At 43.9% G+C, this 20,075-nt stretch overlaps 1 protein-coding gene across 1 annotated transcript in view; it reads right to left on the minus strand.

The window, feature by feature from the left end:
• The window catches only part of LOC129657329 (epididymis-specific alpha-mannosidase-like), a 39,944-nt gene extending 20,166 nt beyond the window's left edge, over positions 1–19,778 (minus strand). The window contains exons 1-3 of the mRNA XM_055587531.1: positions 19,641–19,778; positions 18,033–18,179; positions 16,476–16,581 (exon numbers count right to left, since the gene is read on the minus strand). Coding sequence (XP_055443506.1) covers positions 16,476–16,581; positions 18,033–18,179; positions 19,641–19,778 — 391 coding nt within the window. The remainder of the gene's footprint in view (positions 1–16,475; positions 16,582–18,032; positions 18,180–19,640) is intronic.
• Positions 19,779–20,075: the final 297 nt, after the last annotated feature.

Here is a 20,075-nt window from a genome sequence, read left to right on the forward strand (position 1 = left end):
GAACGACTCCTTTAAAATGTTTTTTTTTTTTTTTTTAATGCTGGGAGAAGTTTGATCCTCAGAGGTTAAAAGACATGCCTGATCTTCTTCTGGGATACTGAATGGTCATGGTATCCTGTGAAAGATGGGAAATCCTGGCCATTTGAAGGGTCTCTTAACTATGATACTGTTTTACAAGTAGACCGGTTCTGAAGAAAACAAGAGAAACGGGTACAAGTGCCATCTGTCTTGCTCTTTATCTCTCTGCGAGACATTGCAGCCTTGTGTCTAAGGGTACAGATTTGGTGTGAAACCTACAGCTCCCTCCTGTTCTCTTACTTTGCTTCTGTATCTGAGGCTCCCAAATGAACAGGCTGGGAATCAGGGCAGGGTTCTAGGAGGGGTTGCCTCAGTCTCAGTAGACTATTTAGAGGATCCAAAAGGTACATGGAAGGCTTTACGGGACGAACTTTACCTTATGACCTTATTTGGCGAGATGTAATACATGTCTTGGGACAGATACTGACTCCTGACTCAAGAGCTTGAGTTTTGGGGGAAGCTAGTACTTTTGGCAAAGAATGGCTTAAGTAAGGAGAAAGTGGGAACATGAAATAGCCCTCCTCCCTACTTGGAGCCAAGCAGTTCCCATAACAGACTCCCTCTGCTGGATGTATTCTTGCAGGACTCAAGCGAGTGCTCACTGACTTTTCAATATGGTAAGTTGGCTGACATAGAACAGGGAGAGAAGGAAACTCCTGGTAAATTCCTAGTAATTAGGGAGGCTCTCTTCACGTTTATTGATGTTGACCCTGAAAGTTCAGATGGAGAAATTATCTTAAAAAAGATTCCTCACTCAATCAGCTCCAGATATCTGCCATAAGTTACTAAAACAGGCGTTTGGACCAAATCAGTCTTTAGAAAAACTGTTGCAGCTGGCTCAGGCAGTATGTTATGGCAGAGAAGATAAGGAGGAAAATAGGAAAAAAGAGCCAGTCAGAAGACTGATGCCCCAACAATGGCTGTTAGACCTGCTCTGAAACAGCCTGAGCAAAATGCCCAGAGGGACCCAGGTAAAAGGGATGGGCTCGCTATTACTGTGGAAAGGACAGACATCTCAAGCGGGATTGCCCTCAGGCATCTAAACTGCCTTTGGCTCCATGTCTAGTCTGCAAAGGAATATACTGGAGAAGAGACTTCCCTCTGAGTTGTAGGCCCCAGGGGTCATACTCTCAAGATAATCGTGACTGAAGGTGTCTTGGGTCCCCACACAAGCTCCCCTCCTAATTACACCTGAGGAACTCCAGGTATTAATAACTGTGAAGGGCCAATCCGTCCATTTCTTTTGGAAACTGAGGAAAATCTCTCTGTGCTCACTGAAGACCTTGGTCCGATTTCCTCCCAGTCCACTACTGTAATGGGACTGTCAGGACGAGTCATATGCTATAATTTCAGTCATCCTTTAAGCTGTGACTGGGACTCTGTGCTGTTTTCTCACAAGTTTCTGATCGTGCTGAAGTCTCCCTCACCCCTTCTGGGGAGGGAAATACTGAACAATGTATAGGCCTTTGTTTTCATGCATATGGAGCTTTCTCTTTCTCTCCCATTGGTTGAACAAAATGTAAATCTCAAAGTATGGGCGGATGGAAAAACTCTGTGTTGAGCACAAAATGCTGTTCCTGTCTTTATCAAGCTCGAAGACCCTCACCCATTTCCACATCAAAAACAGTGCCCACCAAAGCCCAAATTTAAGGAAGGTTAAAGCCAATCATTAAAAATGTAAAGGAACAAGGACTATTAATTCTCTGTAACAGTCCATACAACACTCCTATTTTAGGAGTAAAAAACTCAAACGATAAATGGAGACTTCTTCAGTTCAATTCAGTGGCTCAGTCATGTCCAACTCTTTGCGACACCATGAACCACAGCACGCCAGGCCTCCCTGTCCATCACCAACTCGCAGAGTCCACCCAAACCCATGTCCATCGAGTCGGTGATGCTATCCAACCATCTCATCCTCTGTTGACCCCTTCTCCTCCTGCCCTCAATCTTTCCCAGCATCAGGGTCTTTTCAAATGAGTCAGCTCTTCACATCAGGCCGCCAAAGGATTGGAGTTTCAGCTTTAGCATCAGTCCTTCCAATGAACACCCAGGACTGATCTCCTTTAGGATGGACTGGTTGGATCTCCTTGCAGTCCAAGGGACTCTCAAGACTCTTCTCCAACACCACAGTTCAAAGGCATCAATTCTTCCATGCTCAGCTTTCTTTATAGTCCAACTCTCACCTTATACATGACTACTGGAAAAACCATAGCCTTGACTAGACGGACCTTTGTTGGCAAAGTAATGTCTCTGCTTTTGAATATGCTGTCTAGGTTGGTCATAACTTTCCTTCCAAGGAGTAAGCATCTTTTAATTTCATGGCTGCAATCACCATCTGCAGTGATTTTGGAGCCCCCAAAAATGAAGTCTGACACTGTCTCCACTGTTTCCCCATCTATTTCCCATGAAGTGATGGGACCGGATGCCATGATCTTCGTTTTCTGAATGTTGAGCTTTAAGCCAAGTTTTTCACTCTCCTTTTTCACTTTCATCAAGAGACTCTTTAGTTCTTCTTCAGTTTCTGCCATAAAGGTGGTGTCATCTGCACATCTGAGGTTATTGATATTTCTCCTGGCAATCTTGATTCCAGCTTGTGCTTCCTCCAGCCCAGCATTTCTCCTGATGTACTCTGCGTAGAAGTTAAATAAGCAGGGTGACAATATACAGCCTTGATGTACTCCTTTTCCTATTTGACTTCTTCAAGATATACAAATAATAAGTGCCTAATCCTTATACTTTATTGTCTAAAACTGCTGAAAGAGAAAATATTTTTCAGTCACTGATTTGAATGATACTTTCTAGAGTTAAACCTATATTAATCATCCCCTATCTGTGACTTTAAGACAAGAGAGGGTTTTTAGGAATCACAGGTTACTACCCCATTTGGATTCTGGGTTATGCAGAACTTGACTAGCCTTTATATTAACTTATAACTGAGAGTCAGCAGGTCCAAACTGACAAGCTGGTTTGGTCCCCAGAAACTCAAAAGGCTTTTAGGACTCTTTAAACTGCTCTCTGGCAGGCTCCCGCTTTGAGCTTACCCACAGGATCAGAGTTTAGTTTGTTTGTTACTGAAAAAAAGGCTATGGCTACATTGCTTAAAGGATAATTGACGCTATTGTTTTGCAAATGCCTAAAGCTCCTAAGCTTACTAGCAGAGAAAATCTTACTGTACTGATGTCTCATGATGTAAGTGGGATCTTAAACTCTCAAACTCAGAGTGACAACGGCTCCGTCTTTAAAGCTGCTGTAACTCAAGGTGTGGCAAAAGCTCCAGGAATAGAATATCACTTACACTGTTCCTGGAGACCCCAGTCTTCAGAAAAAGTTGGAAAAGCTAGTGACATTATTAAGAGGCATCTGTGTAGGAAACTCAGGAAACATGAGACAGTTGGTTTAATGTTCTCCCTGTAGCTTTAACAATGGCTCGAACTCCCCCTAAGAAGAAGGGCCTGTCTCTATGACAGATTGTTTTTGTACACAGATATTGTCATAGATCCTGAAGCCTTAAAATTAACTATGTGACTCAGCTTTCAACTTTTCAACCTCCTCATCAATTGAGGGCTTCCCATGGTGGGTTTCTCTGCTTCAAGGAAAAGACTTTCTTCAACTCTTCTTCATCTGATGACATCAAAAAATTCTAAGAAGGACTGATATAACATATTGTACCTTAACTGTGGACATAATGTCACTTTTCATTTTGATTATGTTTTAACTTGGTTTAATGCCTATTTTGCCTTATATCTGTAACTGTTAAACAGGGTTTGTTTCTAACTGTCTGAAAGCTGAGGGGGATCCAACTTTTTGCATTCCCTTGGACTGCTCATATCGGGCTTCTCTGTCTTTCGCTGTCTCCCAGAGTTTGCTCAAACTCATGTCCATTGAGCTGGTGGTGCTGTCCAACATCACATCCTCTGTTGCCCTCTTCTCCTCCTGCCCTCAATCTTTCCCAGCACCAGGGTCTTTTCCAATGAGTTGGCTCTTCGCATCAGGTGGCCAAAGCATTGGAGTTTCAGCTTCAGCATCAGTCCTCCCAAAGAACATTCAGGGTTGATTTCCTTTAGGCTTGACTGGTTTCATCTTGCTGTCCAAGGGACTCGCAAGAGTCTTCTCCAAAGCCACAGTTCGAAAGCACAAATTCTTCGGCCTTCAGCCTTCTCTAATTCCCTCAGCCATACGTGACTACTGGAAAACCATAGCTTTGGCTATATGGATTTTGTCGGCAATGTGATGTCTCTGATTCTTAATATTCTGTCTACTTGTCATAGCTTTTATTCCAAGAAGCAAGTGTCTTTTAATTTCATGGTTTCAGTCACCTTTGGCAGTGATTTTGGAGCCAAAGAAAATAATCTGTCACTCTTTTCCATTGTTTCCCCATCTATTTGCCATGAAGTGTTGGGACTAAATGCCATGATCTTAATTTTTGGTATGCTGAGTTTTAGGCCAGCTTTTTCACTCTCCTCTTTCATTTTCATCAAGAGGCTCTTTAGTTCCTCTTCACTTTCTGCCCTAAGGGTGGTATCATCTGTATATCAAGGTTACTGATATTTCTCCCTGCAATCTTGATTCCAGCCTGTGCTTCATCCAGTCTTGTATTTTTCATGATGCATTCTGCATATGAATTAAATAAGCAGGGTGTCAATATACAGCCTTGGTGTACTCCTTTGTCAGTTTGGAACCAGTTTGTTGTTCCATGTCTGGTTCTAACGGTTGCTTCTTGACCTACATACAGGTTTCTCAGGAGGAAGGTAAGGTGGTCTGGTATTTCCATCTCTTGAAGAGTTTTCTGTTTCCTATGATCCATACAGTCAAAAGACTTAGCATAATCCATGAGGCAGATGTAGGTGTTTTTCTGGAATTCTCTTGCTATTTGTATGATCCAATGGATGTTGGCAATTTGATCTCCAGTTCCTCTGCCTTTTCTAAATCCAGGTTGAATACCTGGAAGTTACCAGTTCATGTACTATTGAAGTCTAGCTTGAAGGATATTGAGCGTTATATTGTTAGCATGTGGAATTAGAGCAACTGATGGTAGTTTCAACTTTCTTTGGCATTACCCTTCTTTGGGATTGGAATAAAAGCTGACCCTTTCCAGTTTTGTGGCCATTGCTGAATTTTCCAAATGTGCTGGCCTATTGAGTCAGCACTTTAACAGCATCATCTTCTAGGATTTTAAATAGATCAGCCAGAATTCCGTAACCTCTACTAGCTTTGTTTATACTATGCTTCCTAAGGCCCATTTGACTTCACAATGCAGGATGTCTGGCTCTAGGTGAGTGACCACACCATCGTGATTATCTAGGCCATCAAGACTTTTTTTCTCCAGTTCCTTTGTGTATTCTTGCCACATCTTCTTTAATCTCCTCTATATTTCTGTTAGTTCCTTATCATTTCTTTCCTTTATGTGCCCATCTTTTTGCATGAAATGTTCCCTTGGTATCTCCAATTTTCTTGACAAGACCTCTAGTCTTTTCAATTCTGCAGTTTTCCTCTATTTCTTTGCTTAAGAAACCTTTCTTGCATCTCTCCTTGCTATACTTTGGAACTCTGCATTCAGAAGGACATATCTTTCCATGACCTCTGCATTCAGATGGGCATATTTTTCCATTTCTCCTTTGCCTTTCACTTCTCTTCTTTCCTAATCTATTTGTAAGACCTCCTCGGGCAACCATTTTCTGTGGTGCATCTCTTTTTCTTGAGGATGGTTTTTGTAACTACCACCTGTACAATGCTATATATTGAGCCTGTAGGATGGGTACAATCACAATATAATGAAATGCCATCCCCGTGGGGTAAGGTTCTCCACAAACTGGGGAACAGTAATACCAAAGAAGTCCTCCCACTTCTGTGAAGGTTCTGAACCACATGTCATGCTTCTCAGCCTGGGGAACCAACAAAGGGCCTGGGAATCCCCAGGAAATCTGACCATGAAGGCCAGCGGCATCTGATTATCAGACTTCCACAGAAATGGGGGGAACAGATATTCCAGTCTTGGAGGACCCAAACAAAATCTTGCACACACCAAGACCTCCAGGAAAGGAGCAGTAACCCTACAGGACGCTGAACCAAACTACCTTCTAATGTTGGAGGGTCTCCTGAGGAGGCCTGGGTCAGCCAGGGTTCACCTCGGAGACAGAAGCACTGAGAGCCACAGTCCTGGAAGGCCCCCCTTGCCGTAAATGCTCTTGGAGGTTGCCATTAACCCTACCATAGACCCTGTAGACCACAGTGCTTGTTCACCTCAGGCCAAACAACTATCAGGAAGGGAGTGCAACCCCACTCATCAGCAAATAATTGTATTAAAGCTTTACTGAGCAAGGATCTGCCCCCCGGAGCAAGATCTAGTTTTCCCCATTGTCAGTCCCTGCCATCGGGCACCTTACCCAAGCCTCTTGGCCTCTTTAATCAGAGGACAGACAGAAAAAGCAAAAAGAGCCACAGTTCCACAGTGGCTAGAACAAAAACCACATTACAGAAAGTTAATCAGGATGAAAAGTCAGAAAGATATGTCCCAGAATAAGGGACAAGATAAAACCCCAGAAAGACAACTAAATGAAGTGGAGATAGGCATCCTTCCAGAAAAAGAATTCAGAATAACGATAGTGAAGATGATGCAGGATCTTGGGGGAATAATGGAGAAGAGGCAAGAAATGTTTTCCAAAGAACTGGAAGAACTAAAGAACAAACAGCAATGAATAATACACTAGAATAATCGCAGAAATAACTGAGGAAGAAGAATGGAAAAATGACCTGGAGGATGGGATGGTGGAAATAACTGCCACAGAACAGAATATAGAAAAATGAATGAAAAGAAATGAAGGCAAACTAAGACACCTCTGGGACATCATTAAATGCACCAAAATTTGCATTATAGGGGTCCCAGAAAGAGACGAAAGGGAGTCCCAGGAAGGATAAACCCAAAGAGGAGCACCAAGATACACAGTAATTAAACTGACAAAAATTAAAGACAAAGATAAAATATTAAAAGCAACAAGGGAAAAATGACAAACAACATACCAGGGAACTCCCATCAGGCTATCTGCTGATTTCTCAACAGAAACTCTGCAAGCCAGAAGGAAATGGAAAGATACATTTAAAGTGCTGAACAGGAAGAAACTACAACCAAGAATACTCTACCAGCAAGACTTTCATTCAGATTTGATGGAGAAATCGAAAGCTTTCCAGACAAGCAAAAGTGAAGAGAATTCAGCACCATCAAACCAGCTGGGTTTTTTTTTTCTTTTTTTAATTGGAGGCTAATTACTTTACAATATTGCAGTGGTTTTGCCATACATTCATATGAATCAGCCGTGGGTGTACATGTGTTCCCCATCCTGAGCCCCCCTACTACCTCCCTCCCCATCCCATTACTCTGGGTCATCCCGGTGCACCAGCCCTGAGCACCCTGTCTCATGCATCAAACCTGGACTGGTGATCTGTTTCACACATGATAATATACATGATTCAGTGCTATTCTCTCAAATCATCCCAGCCTTGCCTTCTCCCACAGAGTCCAAAAGAGTGTTCTATACACCTGCATCTCTTTTGTTGTCTCGCATATAGGGTTGTCGTTACCATCTTTCTAAATTCCATATATGTGTGTTAGTATACGGTATTATTGTTTTTCTTTCTGACTTACTTCACTCTGTATAATAGGCTCGTTTCATCCACCTCATTAGAACTGATTCAAATGTATTCTTTATAATGGCTAAGTACTACTCCATTGTGTATATGTACCACAGCTTTCTTATCCATCTGTCTGCTGATGGATATCTATGTTGCTTCCATGTCCTGGCTATTATAAACAATGCTGCGATGAACATTGGGGTACACGTGTCTCTTTCCATTCTGGTTTCCTCAGTGTATATGCCCAGCAGTGGGATTGCTGGGTAGTATGGCAGTTCTATTTCCAGTTTTTTAAGGAATCTCCACACTGTTCTCCCTAGTGGCTGTACTAGTTTGCATTCCCACCAACAGTGTATGAGGGTTCCCTTTTCTCCATACCCTCTCTGGCATTTATCATTTGTAGACTTGTGGATAGCAGCCATTCTGACTGGAGTGAAATGGTACTTCATTGTGGTTTTGATTTGCATTTCTCTTATAATGAGTAATGTTGAGCATCTTTTCCTGTGTTTGTTAGCCATCTGTATGCCTTCTTTGGAGAAATGTCTGTTTAGTTCTTTGGCCCATTTCTTGATTGGGTCGTTTATTTTCCTAGAATTAAGCTGCAGGAGTTCCTTGTATATTTTTGAAATTAGTTCTTTGTCAGTTGCTTCATTTGCTATTATTTTCTCCCATTCTGAAGGCTGTCTTTTCACCTTGCTTATAGTTTCCTGGGCTGTGCAAAAGCTTTTAAGTTTAATTAGGTCCCATTTGTTTATTTTTGCTTTTATTTCCACTACTCTGGGAGATGGGTCATAGAGGATCCTGCTGTGATTTATGTCAGAGAGTGTTTTGCCTATGTTTTCCTCTAGGAATTTGTTTCTGGTCTCACGTTTAGATCTTTAATCCATTTTCAGTTTATTTTTGTGTATGGTGTTAGAAAGTGTTCTAGTTTCATTCTCTTTTTTTTTAGCTTAAATTTATTATTTTAATTAGAGGCTAATTACTTTACAATATTTTATTGGTTTTGCCATACATCAACATGAACCTGCCATGGGTGTACACGTGTTCCCAATCCTGAACCCCCCTCCCACCTCCCTCCCCATACCATCCCTCTGGGTCATCCCAGTGCACCAGCCACAAGCATCCTGTATCCTGCATCGAACCTGGACTGGTGATTCATTTCTTATATGATATTATACATGTTTCAATGCCATTCTCCCAAATCATCCCCCCCACCCCCCACAGAGTCCAAAAGACTGTTCTAAACATGTGTCTCTTTTGCTGTCTCGCATACAGGGTTATCGTTACCATATTTCTAAATTCCATATATATGCATTAGTATACTGTATTGGGGTTTTTCTTTCTGGCTTACTTCACTCTGTATAATCGGCTCCAGTTTCATCCACCTCATTAGAACTGATTCAAATGTATTCTTTTTAATGGCTGAGTAATATTCCATTGTGTATATGTACCACAGCTTTCTTATCCATTCGCTGCCGATGGACATCTAGGTTGCTTCCATGTCCTGGCTATTATAAACAATGCTGCGATGAACATTGGGGTACACGTGTCTCTTTCAATTCTGGTTTCCTCGGTGTGTATGCCCAGCAGTGGGATTGCTGGGTTGTATGGCAGTTGTATTTCCAGTTTTTTTCTTGTACAAGTGGTTGACCAGTTTTCCCAGCACCACTTGTTAAAGAGATTGTCTTTTCTCCATTGTATATTTTTGCTTCCTTTGTCGAAAATAAGGTGTCCATAGGTGCATGGATTTATCTCTGGGCTTTCCATTTTGTTCCATTTATCTACGTTTCTGTCTTTGTTCCAGTACCATACTGTCTTGGTGACTGTAGCTTTGTAGTTTAGCCTGAAGTCAGGCAGGTTGTTTCCTCCAGTTCTATTCTTCTTTTTCAAGATTGCTTCGGCTATTTGAGCTTTTTTGTATTTCCATGCAAATTGTGAAATTTTTTGTTCTAGTTCTCTGAAAAATACCATTGGTAGCTTGATAGAGATTGCATTTAATCTATAGATTGCTTTGGGTAGTATACTCATTTTCACTATATTGATTCTTCCAACCCATGAACATGGTATATTTCACCATCTATTTGTGCCATTTTGATTTCTTTCATCAGTGTTTTATAGTTTTCTATATATAGATCTTTTGTTTGTTCAGGTAGATATATTCCTAAGTATTTTATTCTTTTCATTGCAATGGTGAATGGAGTACTTTCCTTAATTTCTCTTTATGTTTTCTCATTGTTAGTGAATAGGAATGCAAGGGATTTCTGTTTGTTGATTTTATATCTTGCAACTTTACTATATTCATTGATTAGCTCTAGTAATTTTCTGGTGGAGTCTTTCGGCTTTTCTATGTAGAGGATCATGTCATCTGCAAACAGTGAGAGGTTTACTTCTTCTTTTCCAATATGGATTCTTTTTATTCCTTTGTCTGCTCTGATTGCTGTGGCCAAAACTTCCAAAACGATGTTGAATAGTAGTGGTGAGAGTGGGCACCCTTGTCTTGTTCCTGACTTTAAGGGAAATGCTTTCAATTTTTCACCATTGAGGATAATGTTTGCTGTGGGATTGTCATATATAGCTCTTATTATGTTGAGGTATGTTCCTTCTATTCCTGCTTTCTGGACGGTTTTTAATCTTAAGTGGATGTTGAATTTTGTCAAAGGCTTTCTCTGCATCTATTGAGATAATCATATGGGTTTTATCTTTCAATTTGTTAATGTGGTATATTACGTTGATTGATTTGTGGATATTGAGGAATCCTTGCATCCCTGGGATAAAGCTCACTTGGTCATGATGTATGATCTTTTTAATGTGTTGTTGGATTCTGTTTGCTAGGATTTTTTCATCTATGTTCATCGATGATATTGGCCTGTAGTTTTCTTTTATTGTGGCATCGTTGTCTGGTTTTGGTATTAGGATGATGGTGGCCTCAAAGAATGAGTTTGGAAGTTTACCTTCCTCTGCAATCTTATGGAAGAGTTTCAGTGGGATAGGTGTTAGCTCTTCTCTAAATTTTTGGTAGAATTCAGCTGTAGAGCCGTCTGGTCCTGAGCTTTTGTTTGCTGGACGATTTCTGATTACAGTTTCTATTTCTATGCTTGTGATGGGTCTGTTAAGATTTTCTCTTTCTTCCTGGTTCAGTTTTGGAAAGTTGTACTTTTCTAAGAATTTGTCCATTTCTTCGAAGTTGTCCATTTTATTGTCATTTGGTTGCTGATAGTAGTTTCTTAGGATCCTTTGTATTTCTGTGTTGTCTGTTGTGATCTCTCCATTTTCATTTCTAATTTTGTTGATTTGATTCTTCTCCCTTTGTTTCATGATGAGTCTGGCAAATGGTTTGTCAATTTTATTTATCCTCTCAAAAGCCAGCTTTTGGCTTTGTCAATTTTTGTTATGGTCTCTTTTGTTTCTTTTGCATTTATTTCTGCCCTAATTTTTAAGATTTCTTTGCTTCTACTAACCCTGGGGTTTTTCATTTCTTCCTTTTCTAGTTGCTTTAGGCGTAGAGTTATTTACACCTAAAGCAACTTTTGCTTAGGTTATTTATTTGATTTTTTTCTTGTTTCCTGAGGTAAGCCTGTATTGCTATGAACCTTCCCCATAGCACTGCTTTTACAGTGTCCCATAGGTTTTGGGTTGTTGTGTTTTCATTTTCCTTTGTTTCTATGCATATTTTGATTTCTTTTTTATTTCTTCTGTGATTTGTTGGTTAGTCAGCAGCGTGTTGTTCAGCCTCCATATGTTGGAATTTTAATAGTTTTTATCCTGTAATTGACATCTAATCTTACTGCATTGTGGTCAGAAAAGATGCTTGGAATGATTTCAATTTTTTTGAATTTACCAAGACTAGATTTATGGCCCAGGATGTGATCTATCCTGGAGAAGGTTCCATGTGCACTTGAGAAAAAGGTAAAATTTGTTGTTTTGGGGTGAAATGTCCTATAGATATCAATTAAGTCTAACTGATCCATTGTATCATTTAAAGTTGTGTTTCCTTGTTAATTTTCTGTTTAGTTGATCTATGCATAGGCGTGAGTGGGGTTTTAAAGTCTCCCACTCCTGTTGTGTTATTGTTAATTTCCCCTTTCATACTTGTTAGCATTTGCCTTACATATTGCAGTGCTCCTATGTTGGGTGCATATATATTTATAATTGTTTTAAATTCTTCTTGGATTGATCCTTTGATCATTATGTAGTGTCCTTTGTCTCTTTTCACAGCCTTTATTTTAAAGTCTATTTTATCTGATATGGGTATTGCTACTCCTCCTTTCTTTTAGTCTCTATTTTCGTGGAATATCTTTTTTCAGCCCTTCACTTTCCATCTGTATGTGTCCTTTGTTTTGAGGTGAGTCTCTTCTGGATAACATATATAGGGGTCTTCTTTTTGTATCCATTCAGCCAGTCTTTGTCTTTTGGTTGGGTCATTCAACCCATTTACATTTAAGGTAATTATTGATAAGTATGATCCCGTTGCCATTTACCTTGTTGTTTGGGGTTTGAATAAAACACCCTTTCTGTGTTTCCTGTCTAGAGAAGATCCTTTAGCATTTGTTGGAGAGCTCAACCAAACCAGCTTTACAGCAAATGCCAAAGGAACTTCTCTAACCAGGAAACACAAGGGAAGAAAAAGATCTACAGAAAATAATCCCAAAACAATTAAGATTGGTAATTGGATCAAACATATAGATAACCACCTCAAATGTAAATGCATGAAAACCTCCACTTACAAGGTCAATCTGCTTAACCCATGCAAATAATTTGTTCCTATTTTATATTGTTAGGTTAAACATGTCCCATAATCGTTTGTAATTGTAATTATCTTTTATTTTCTCTCTGGCTATTGATTGTGAAAACTGATAAGATCTTTTACCTTTGTGATTATGTAACTATTACTCAATACCATTGTGTCATGATTACTCAACAGAAAAATTATAGAACTCTATATCACCAAAACTACCATTTAATAGAAAAACCTGTAATCACTTTTTAAACTGCAGATATGTTCAGAATTTTCCTGGAATCTTTTTTTTAAATACAAACGACCAGGTATTGCTTTTTTTCCTCCAGAGCTCCAGATACGTTTCTAATGAACCACCATAGTTAAAAAACAACTAGACTATATGATGATCTTTTTTTTTTTTTTTTTGCAGAATCTTTTTTATTTTTTTAATTTAAATTTATTTATTTTAATTGGAGGCTAATTACTTTACAATACTGTATTGGTTTTGCCACACATCAACATGAATCCACCACAGGTGTACATGTGCTCCCCATCCTGAACCCCCCTCCCACCTGCTTCCCTGTACCATCCCTCTGGGTCATCCCAGTGCACCAGCCCCAAGCATCCTGTATCCTGCATCGAACCTGGACTGGTGATCTTTTAGTTTTATCTAGTTTGTTTCACTTTTGCTATTTAATATTCAGTGCTTTCACTTCATTTAGTTTTTGTTTTCCAATTTCTGCATCTCTTTTTTTCTTCTTTTTCACCCCTTCTTCAATTGTAGTAGCAATGCTTTTGTGTGTGTGTGTGTATATATATATATATATATATATATATATATATATATATATATATGCAATGGCACCCCACTCCAGTACTCTTGCTTGGAAAATCCCATGGATGGAGGAGCCTGGTAGGCTGCAGTCCATGGGGTCGCTAAGAGTCGGACTCGACTGAGCGACTTCACTTTCACTTTTCACTTTCATGCATTGGAGAAGGAAATGGCAACCCACTCCAGTGTTCTTGCCTGGAGAATCCCAGGGACGAGGGAGCCTGGTGGGCTGCTGTCTATGGGGTTGCACAGAGTCGGACACGACTGAAGTGACTTAGCATAGCATAGCATAGCATATATATATATATAATATGCATAACATATACTTATATATCTTAGAATATTTATGAATTTCTGCCTAAGTAAAAAATGCATGACATTTTGATTTCAGTTGTTTGACTAAGGATGAATAGAATGCTGGATTTTTAATTAAAAACAGGTATGTGACAAACAAGAAAGGTGGACTGTACAGTACAGGGAACTTTATTTAATGCCTCATAATAGCCTATAATAGAAAAACATTTCAAAAATAATATGTGTGTGTGTACACCTGCATCACATCACTCTGCATGTAAAGCACTGCAAGTCAACCATGCCTCGATAATATATATAATAGGGAAAAGTGAGTAACTTTAAAAAAGAACGCAATCATCACCTGCTGGCAGCGTGATTCATGTAAGTTTCAGCAGCATTTTTGCCTCATATTCAACCTCCAAGAATGGGGTTTTGTAAGTCTCCCCATCTCCAGGACCACGACCGGGACTGAAGGAAGGAAGTGTATGCCTTGTTCTTAGATCAGGAGGTCATCATGAGATGAAGTCAGGGCCCCATCCTCTGAGGGTTCCAGGAGCCTGACAGTGTTGGAAATGGAGCCTCTGAGAATATTCTGGGGAGGATCAAGAGGTCCACAGCCCTTCCTGCCCCAGTGACAGGATCGTCTTAGCTTAGATTCTGGCCCCTCTGGTCTGCCTTTCAAGGTCAGCTGTGCAGTGTTTAAGAAGGTGAGCGTGGTGGTCTGAGACTGGAGATGAGGAATGATGATTCTGGAGGTACCCGGAGGAAGACAGCTCAGTGCCTTTTCCCTCCCTCCATGCCCACCAGCCCTGGTCTGCTCAAATCCTGGACTGAGCCCTGGGGACCCAGATAAGAATCAGACACTGGTCACTGCCAGAAGCAAACTGTAGCTCACGGGGAAAAGGGGAGGTGCTCGAGCACTGTGGCCCCAGTGGAAGGTTCCTGGACATGATACTCCTTAGGTGAGTCTGACTAGAAACAACAGGAAACCTTGTTCTGAACCACAGGAGGCCCTGTCTTAGGGGCAGATCTGGGAAGCAGGAAGCAGAGGGAACAGGAGGAAAGCAGGAGGTGAGGCCTGAGGCTGCATTTTGCAGACAGGGGAGTTTCTATGGTAAAACATAAAGATGCCCATGACCTTATCACTTACATCTAGAAATAAGGCAGTAGAAACTCAGAAGGAAGGAAGCACCGATTAAAGAGTTGAAAGGAGAGATGGGGTAAGAAAATCCAAAGAGAGAGCCCAGTGCCATCGTGATGTCCCGCACAGGGTCCGACTTTAGTGGAGTGACAATGGGCTAGCGCCCAGCCCACACTGCAGTCAACCTGGCTCTCTCACGGACACTCTGCCCTTCTGTAGCTTCAGTCTTAGTGTCTCTTCTGGGAAAGAGACTGCGGGCCTGATGCCCTCTGCACACCCTGCCTTCCAGGGTGGGTGAAGTGATGCCTGTGAAAAACCCCTGTTAAGTAGAGGAGAATGTGCCCTTCGTGGCAGTGTGTGTGGTGCCGGAGGTTGTGAAGGTGATGCTGGGACAGTGGTGGTGTTCGTAATGCACAGGAAGAGGCGGCGATGGTGCTAGTGGTGGTGTTGAAGAAGGCTGTGCTGGAGTGCGGCTGTGAGGACGGTGGTTGTGGTGTGGACAGGGATAATGCTGATGCGAACGGAGGTGCTGGTGACGATGGTGGTAGTGAGGACGGCAGGGGCGGTGGCAGCGTTTGCCAGTTTCCTGTTAGGCTGTCGGCATGCATGATGGCGGTTGTGCAGTAGGTGGTAGGGTTAGCCCTGGAGGTTTTGGTGCTGGTGCTGGAAGTGGTGGTGCGGGAAGCAGCTGGAGTGTTGGAGGTCACCATGAAGGTGAGAGTGCTGGTGATTCAGGTGGTGCTGGTGGTGGAGAGAGCATTGCTGGTGGCAGAGGGGCTAATGTTAGCGGTAGACGAGGTGCTGTTGGTTTTTGGGGTGGCGAAGGTGATGAGATTTGGATGGTAGTAGAGGTGTTGGTGTTGTGATGGTGTGGATGTAACAGTTGAGAGAGTGGCTGTATGCACTGCTGTTAGAAGGGGTATTGAAGTTGGAGGTGAAATGAGAAATGGGGAAATGGGAAATGAATACATTTTCAATAGGTTTCCCATAGTTTTCGACCTTTGCTTCCTTTTGTCCCCTTCTCTACAAGAACGGTGTTTAAAATAATCAGTACACTGTTAATTTTGATGGTGGTCGGAATGCGAATCGTGGTGGGGAGTGTGGTGGCTTGGAAGAGGTGCATGATGGCAGGTTGTGGCAATGGTGGTAATTTAGGTGTTGGTTGGAGGCGCTGGTGTTAGAAGTGATGCCGTGATGGGCTGAGGGGTTAGTGGGGTGACGGTGGTGCTGGGCATCCGTAACAGACTTGCGGGTGGTGCTGTTGGAGGAGGCACAGGTGCGGGTGTTGGCGGTGCAGTGGTAACGGTGGTGGTGGCGGTGGTGCTGGAGGTGTTGCTATTGGTTGAACAGTTGGTGGCTGAGGCGATGGCAGAGATGGCATCTGACCCGTATTGATCATGGACTACAGACCCACGTGCTGTACTCAATGTGATCTATTTGAATTATTTCTATTTAAAGTTTATAACACCCCTTTGAGATACATCATACATCATTATCAAATATTTTTATACAGGAGGCAACTGAGGCTTATTGAGGCTGCATCACTTGCCCAGGGTCACAGGGCTGGGGGTTAGCAGAGTCAGGAACCAGCCAGGCTGGCCCACCTAGAATCCACACCCTTATCCCCTGTACTCAGACACACATGGACACGGCGCCAGTGATCAGTGTTGACTGGGCACAGTCTCCTGCTGAAAGGGGAAGACAGAGCTCAGGACGAGGGCTCAGACACCCAGTCCCAGCCCTGCAGGAGGCCACAGGGACTCTGGTCTGGGGAAGAATAATCAAACCTGTGAGCTGGAGGATCTGGTCATCAATGTGGGTCACGGCCTCGTCGTGCATGACCTGGCCTCCGAGGACAAACTCCAGGCGACCTTCAGCCACAAGCTGGCGGACCTTGGCGTGGTGGGCAGAGAGAAACGCCAGGTTACACCTCCCAGGCTGAACCGTTTTTGTTTGCTGGTCTCATGTCTACTGCATCCTTCAGACTCCTGAAGGATGAAGGTCCTTCCTTCAGGCTCCTCAGCCTCACTTCTTCTGCAAATATCAGGACACTGTCTGTCGTGGTCAGCTACCTGTGTCCAGCTATCAGAACAGCACCTGGCCATGGCTAATGCTTCATCAGGCATATATACAGGTACATATGTTCACAACTTTTGTTTTGAAATAATTTCAAAGTTATGAAAGCATTGCAAGGATTGTAAAAAATGCTCCCCTCCCATAAATCTTTCAGCAATTGTTGTTTTTCAGTTGATCAGTCATCTCTGACCCTTTGTAACCCCATGGACTGAAGCACTCCAGGCTTCCCTGTCATTCACTATCTCCCAGAGTTGGCTCAATTGGATGCTGCTGAGTTGGTGATGCCATCTAAGCTCCTTATCCTCTGTCATCCCCTTCTCCTCCTGCCTTCAATCTTACCCCGCATGAAGGTCTTTTCCAATGAGTTGGCTCTTCTTATCAGGTAGCCAAAGAACTAGAGTTTCAGCTTCCCCCAATTATCCCTCTGTTAATATTATTTACCCATTTCCTTAACACTATTTATTTATTTTAATCCAAGATATGGTTTACTTAAACCAATTGAAAATAAACATTAGCAGCTTCATGTATTTTTTTTTTTTACTTTACAATACTGTATTGGTTTTGCCATACATTAACATGCATCCGCCACGGGTGTACACGTGTTCCCAATCCTGAACCCCCCTCCCACGTCCCTCCCCATAGTTCACTAAGTGTTGAGCAAGAAGCTCTTATATAACTAACTAAATGGGGAATTTAACATTAATCATGCTACCAATGAATTCACATGCAGCTGAAGAGGCCAGCCCCATCCTGTGATGACATGGAGATGGGGAGAGGACCTGGCCCCAGACTGCCCCTCCAAGGACCATGGCCTCTGACCCCCTGTGATACAGTGTTAATCAAAAGTAAATCCACAGGGACTCCTGCACCCCTGGATGGTCACTGGCTCCAGTGTCCGTGGGAGCCAGGCAGATTCATAAGTGAAGTCAGAGGGTGTGGACCCAGGCTCACCCTGATGTGGCCAGGGTCAAAAGTGACCCCATTCACACCAGCTGAGTGCCCAGCTGGGCTGCCAGAGCTGCAACTTTTCAGGAGGAACCAGAAAGGCAGGATCAAACACAAACCTGTCCCCTGGGTGTGGGGCTGACCACAAACCTGTACTAAATGGACCCTGGGCACAGCTCAGTGCAGTTGGGGCCTCCTGGTCTATGCAGCCCTGACCTGGTCACACAGAGCATAACCCAGGAGCTTCCTGAAGGGTCGTCCCCTGGACCCCCAGGGCATCTGCTCTCAGCTGCCTGGTAAGGACACCCTGAGGGCACCATTACCTGGCCTTTCTGCTCGTCCGAGGCAACGCCATCCCACCACAGCCGGAAATATTCCTGCTCCACGGCAATGAACCTGCGCTTCTTCTCAAGGGTCAGCTCCTCCACCACGGAGTTGTAGACGTTGGTGACGTAAGCCTGCATGTTCTCCTGGGGTGGGGAGGGGGAGAGACCGTCACTCCAGACCCGTGGGGGAAACCAGAGAGCGTGGACCAGGAACTGAGGAGGAACGTCCAGGGAGACACCGTGTCCGGGGGCCACTGGAGCTCCCCCCCAAGCCTGTCCAGGCCCTGCAGTCGGCTCTCCCTGATCCTCAAACAAGGGATCCCAGCATCCACTCTGTGATGGACACACAGTGAGCCCTGCACTGAGAGAAGGACCCGGGAGGACCCCCTTAGATGAGAGCCTGTCCCTGAGGAGAGTCGTGAGGAGACAGACACTCTACATGACAGAGGGATGTGCCAGCCCAGCCAAGGCCCAGGCCAGCCCAGTGGGGTGTGCTAACCACTCCTGCCTTAGATCACAGACCAATTGACAACTGGGCCCAAGGAGTGAGATCCAGGGACCCTGATGGGCCTTCTTGGGATGAAATGGTGGGGAAGTGTGTGTCAACGGCTGAGGTTGAGAGAAGCTGACCCCGTGAGTCATCTCTCTGGATCTATCTTCTCCCCAGGGGCTGGGAGCCCCCAGGATGGAGCTGAGCATGCTCCCATCTGGGTCAGGCTGGCTCACCATGGTGCCCAGAGATACTGATAAAGGAATGCAAGGAGCCCTGGGAGGGGGTTAGCTGGCAAGACGGCAATGTCTGCTGACTTGGGCAGCACCCCACCCTGGGCCTCAGTGTCCCTTCTCTAAACTGGGGTGACGAGCATGCCTCCCCATATGTCAGCAGTTCCACACGCAGGTGAGTGACCACCCACAGAGGCTGCCCAGTGAGCTAGGACCAGACTCAACACTCAGCCTCAGGGCCTCTTGCTGCCCGACTCCCTTTAAAATGAGCGACTCACTTATTAACATCTCATGGAAAGTATTGTATCCACGATCATAGAGTGGTCCTGTTCATTTATTTCCTTCCTCCTTCCAGAAAGAGCTTGTGCAGGCCTGGGTAATCATTTCAGTTACCTGCACCAGAAACTTATGGAAATCAGTCTTTCCCTCTTTTTCTCTGCCCTGGTTCATTCATTCACTCAATGGAATTTCGAAGAACACCTTCCACACATTGCGGCTGGGGACACATTCTCACCCCTGCCCACAGCCAGTCTACCTTAGTCGCTCTGTCGTGTCCGAATCTTTGTGACCCCGTGGACTATAGCCCACCACACTCCTCTGTCCTTGGGATTCTCCAGGCAAGAATACTGATGTGGGTTACCATTTCCTTCTCCAGGGGATCTTCCTGACCCAGGGATTTAACCTGGGTCTCCTGCACTGAAGCCAGATTCTTTACTATTTTAGCCACCAGGGCAGCCGACATCCAGTCCATAGCCAAGTACAGGTGGGCCCAAGGCCAAGTTTCCTGATGGCAGAGACCCAGGACACAAACCCACTCTGGAGTCCAGATGGAAAAAGGACTGCAGCTTCAAGAGGTGTGCAGGGGTCACTCGGGGCACCTACCTGTACAGTGTGCAGCCAGCCCACATCCATGTGGCTGTGGGGAACCACAAATATCCTTAGTTCGGGCTCAGGCTGAGCCTGCGGGGGCCACATCAGGCCCAACTGCAGGAGCAGAGGCAGCCAACTCCACGGCTCCATCTCCTCGGCCAGCTCAGGGGCTGGAGGACGTCTGCCTGCCTGCAGGGCCCAGCCTCCTACCAGCTGACTGGGCCACCACCCTTTGGTGGATGCAGTGGGAAGGAAACCAGAGTGACACCCACACAGATGCTGTCACCTGAGCAGTGCAGGCAGGTGGCACTCTCTCACTGCCTAGCAGCACTCTGCTCCCATCTGCACTTTCCTGACCATCCACCTTTAGACAAACCCCAAATACCGCCTCCCCTGGGAAGACTGCCAGCTTCCCTCTGGCCGGGCCTGGCTCTCCTCACCCCAGTC

Source organism: Bubalus kerabau, chromosome 7 (assembly GCF_029407905.1).
Source record: "Bubalus kerabau isolate K-KA32 ecotype Philippines breed swamp buffalo chromosome 7, PCC_UOA_SB_1v2, whole genome shotgun sequence".
Classification (NCBI taxonomy): domain Eukaryota; kingdom Metazoa; phylum Chordata; class Mammalia; order Artiodactyla; family Bovidae; genus Bubalus; species Bubalus kerabau.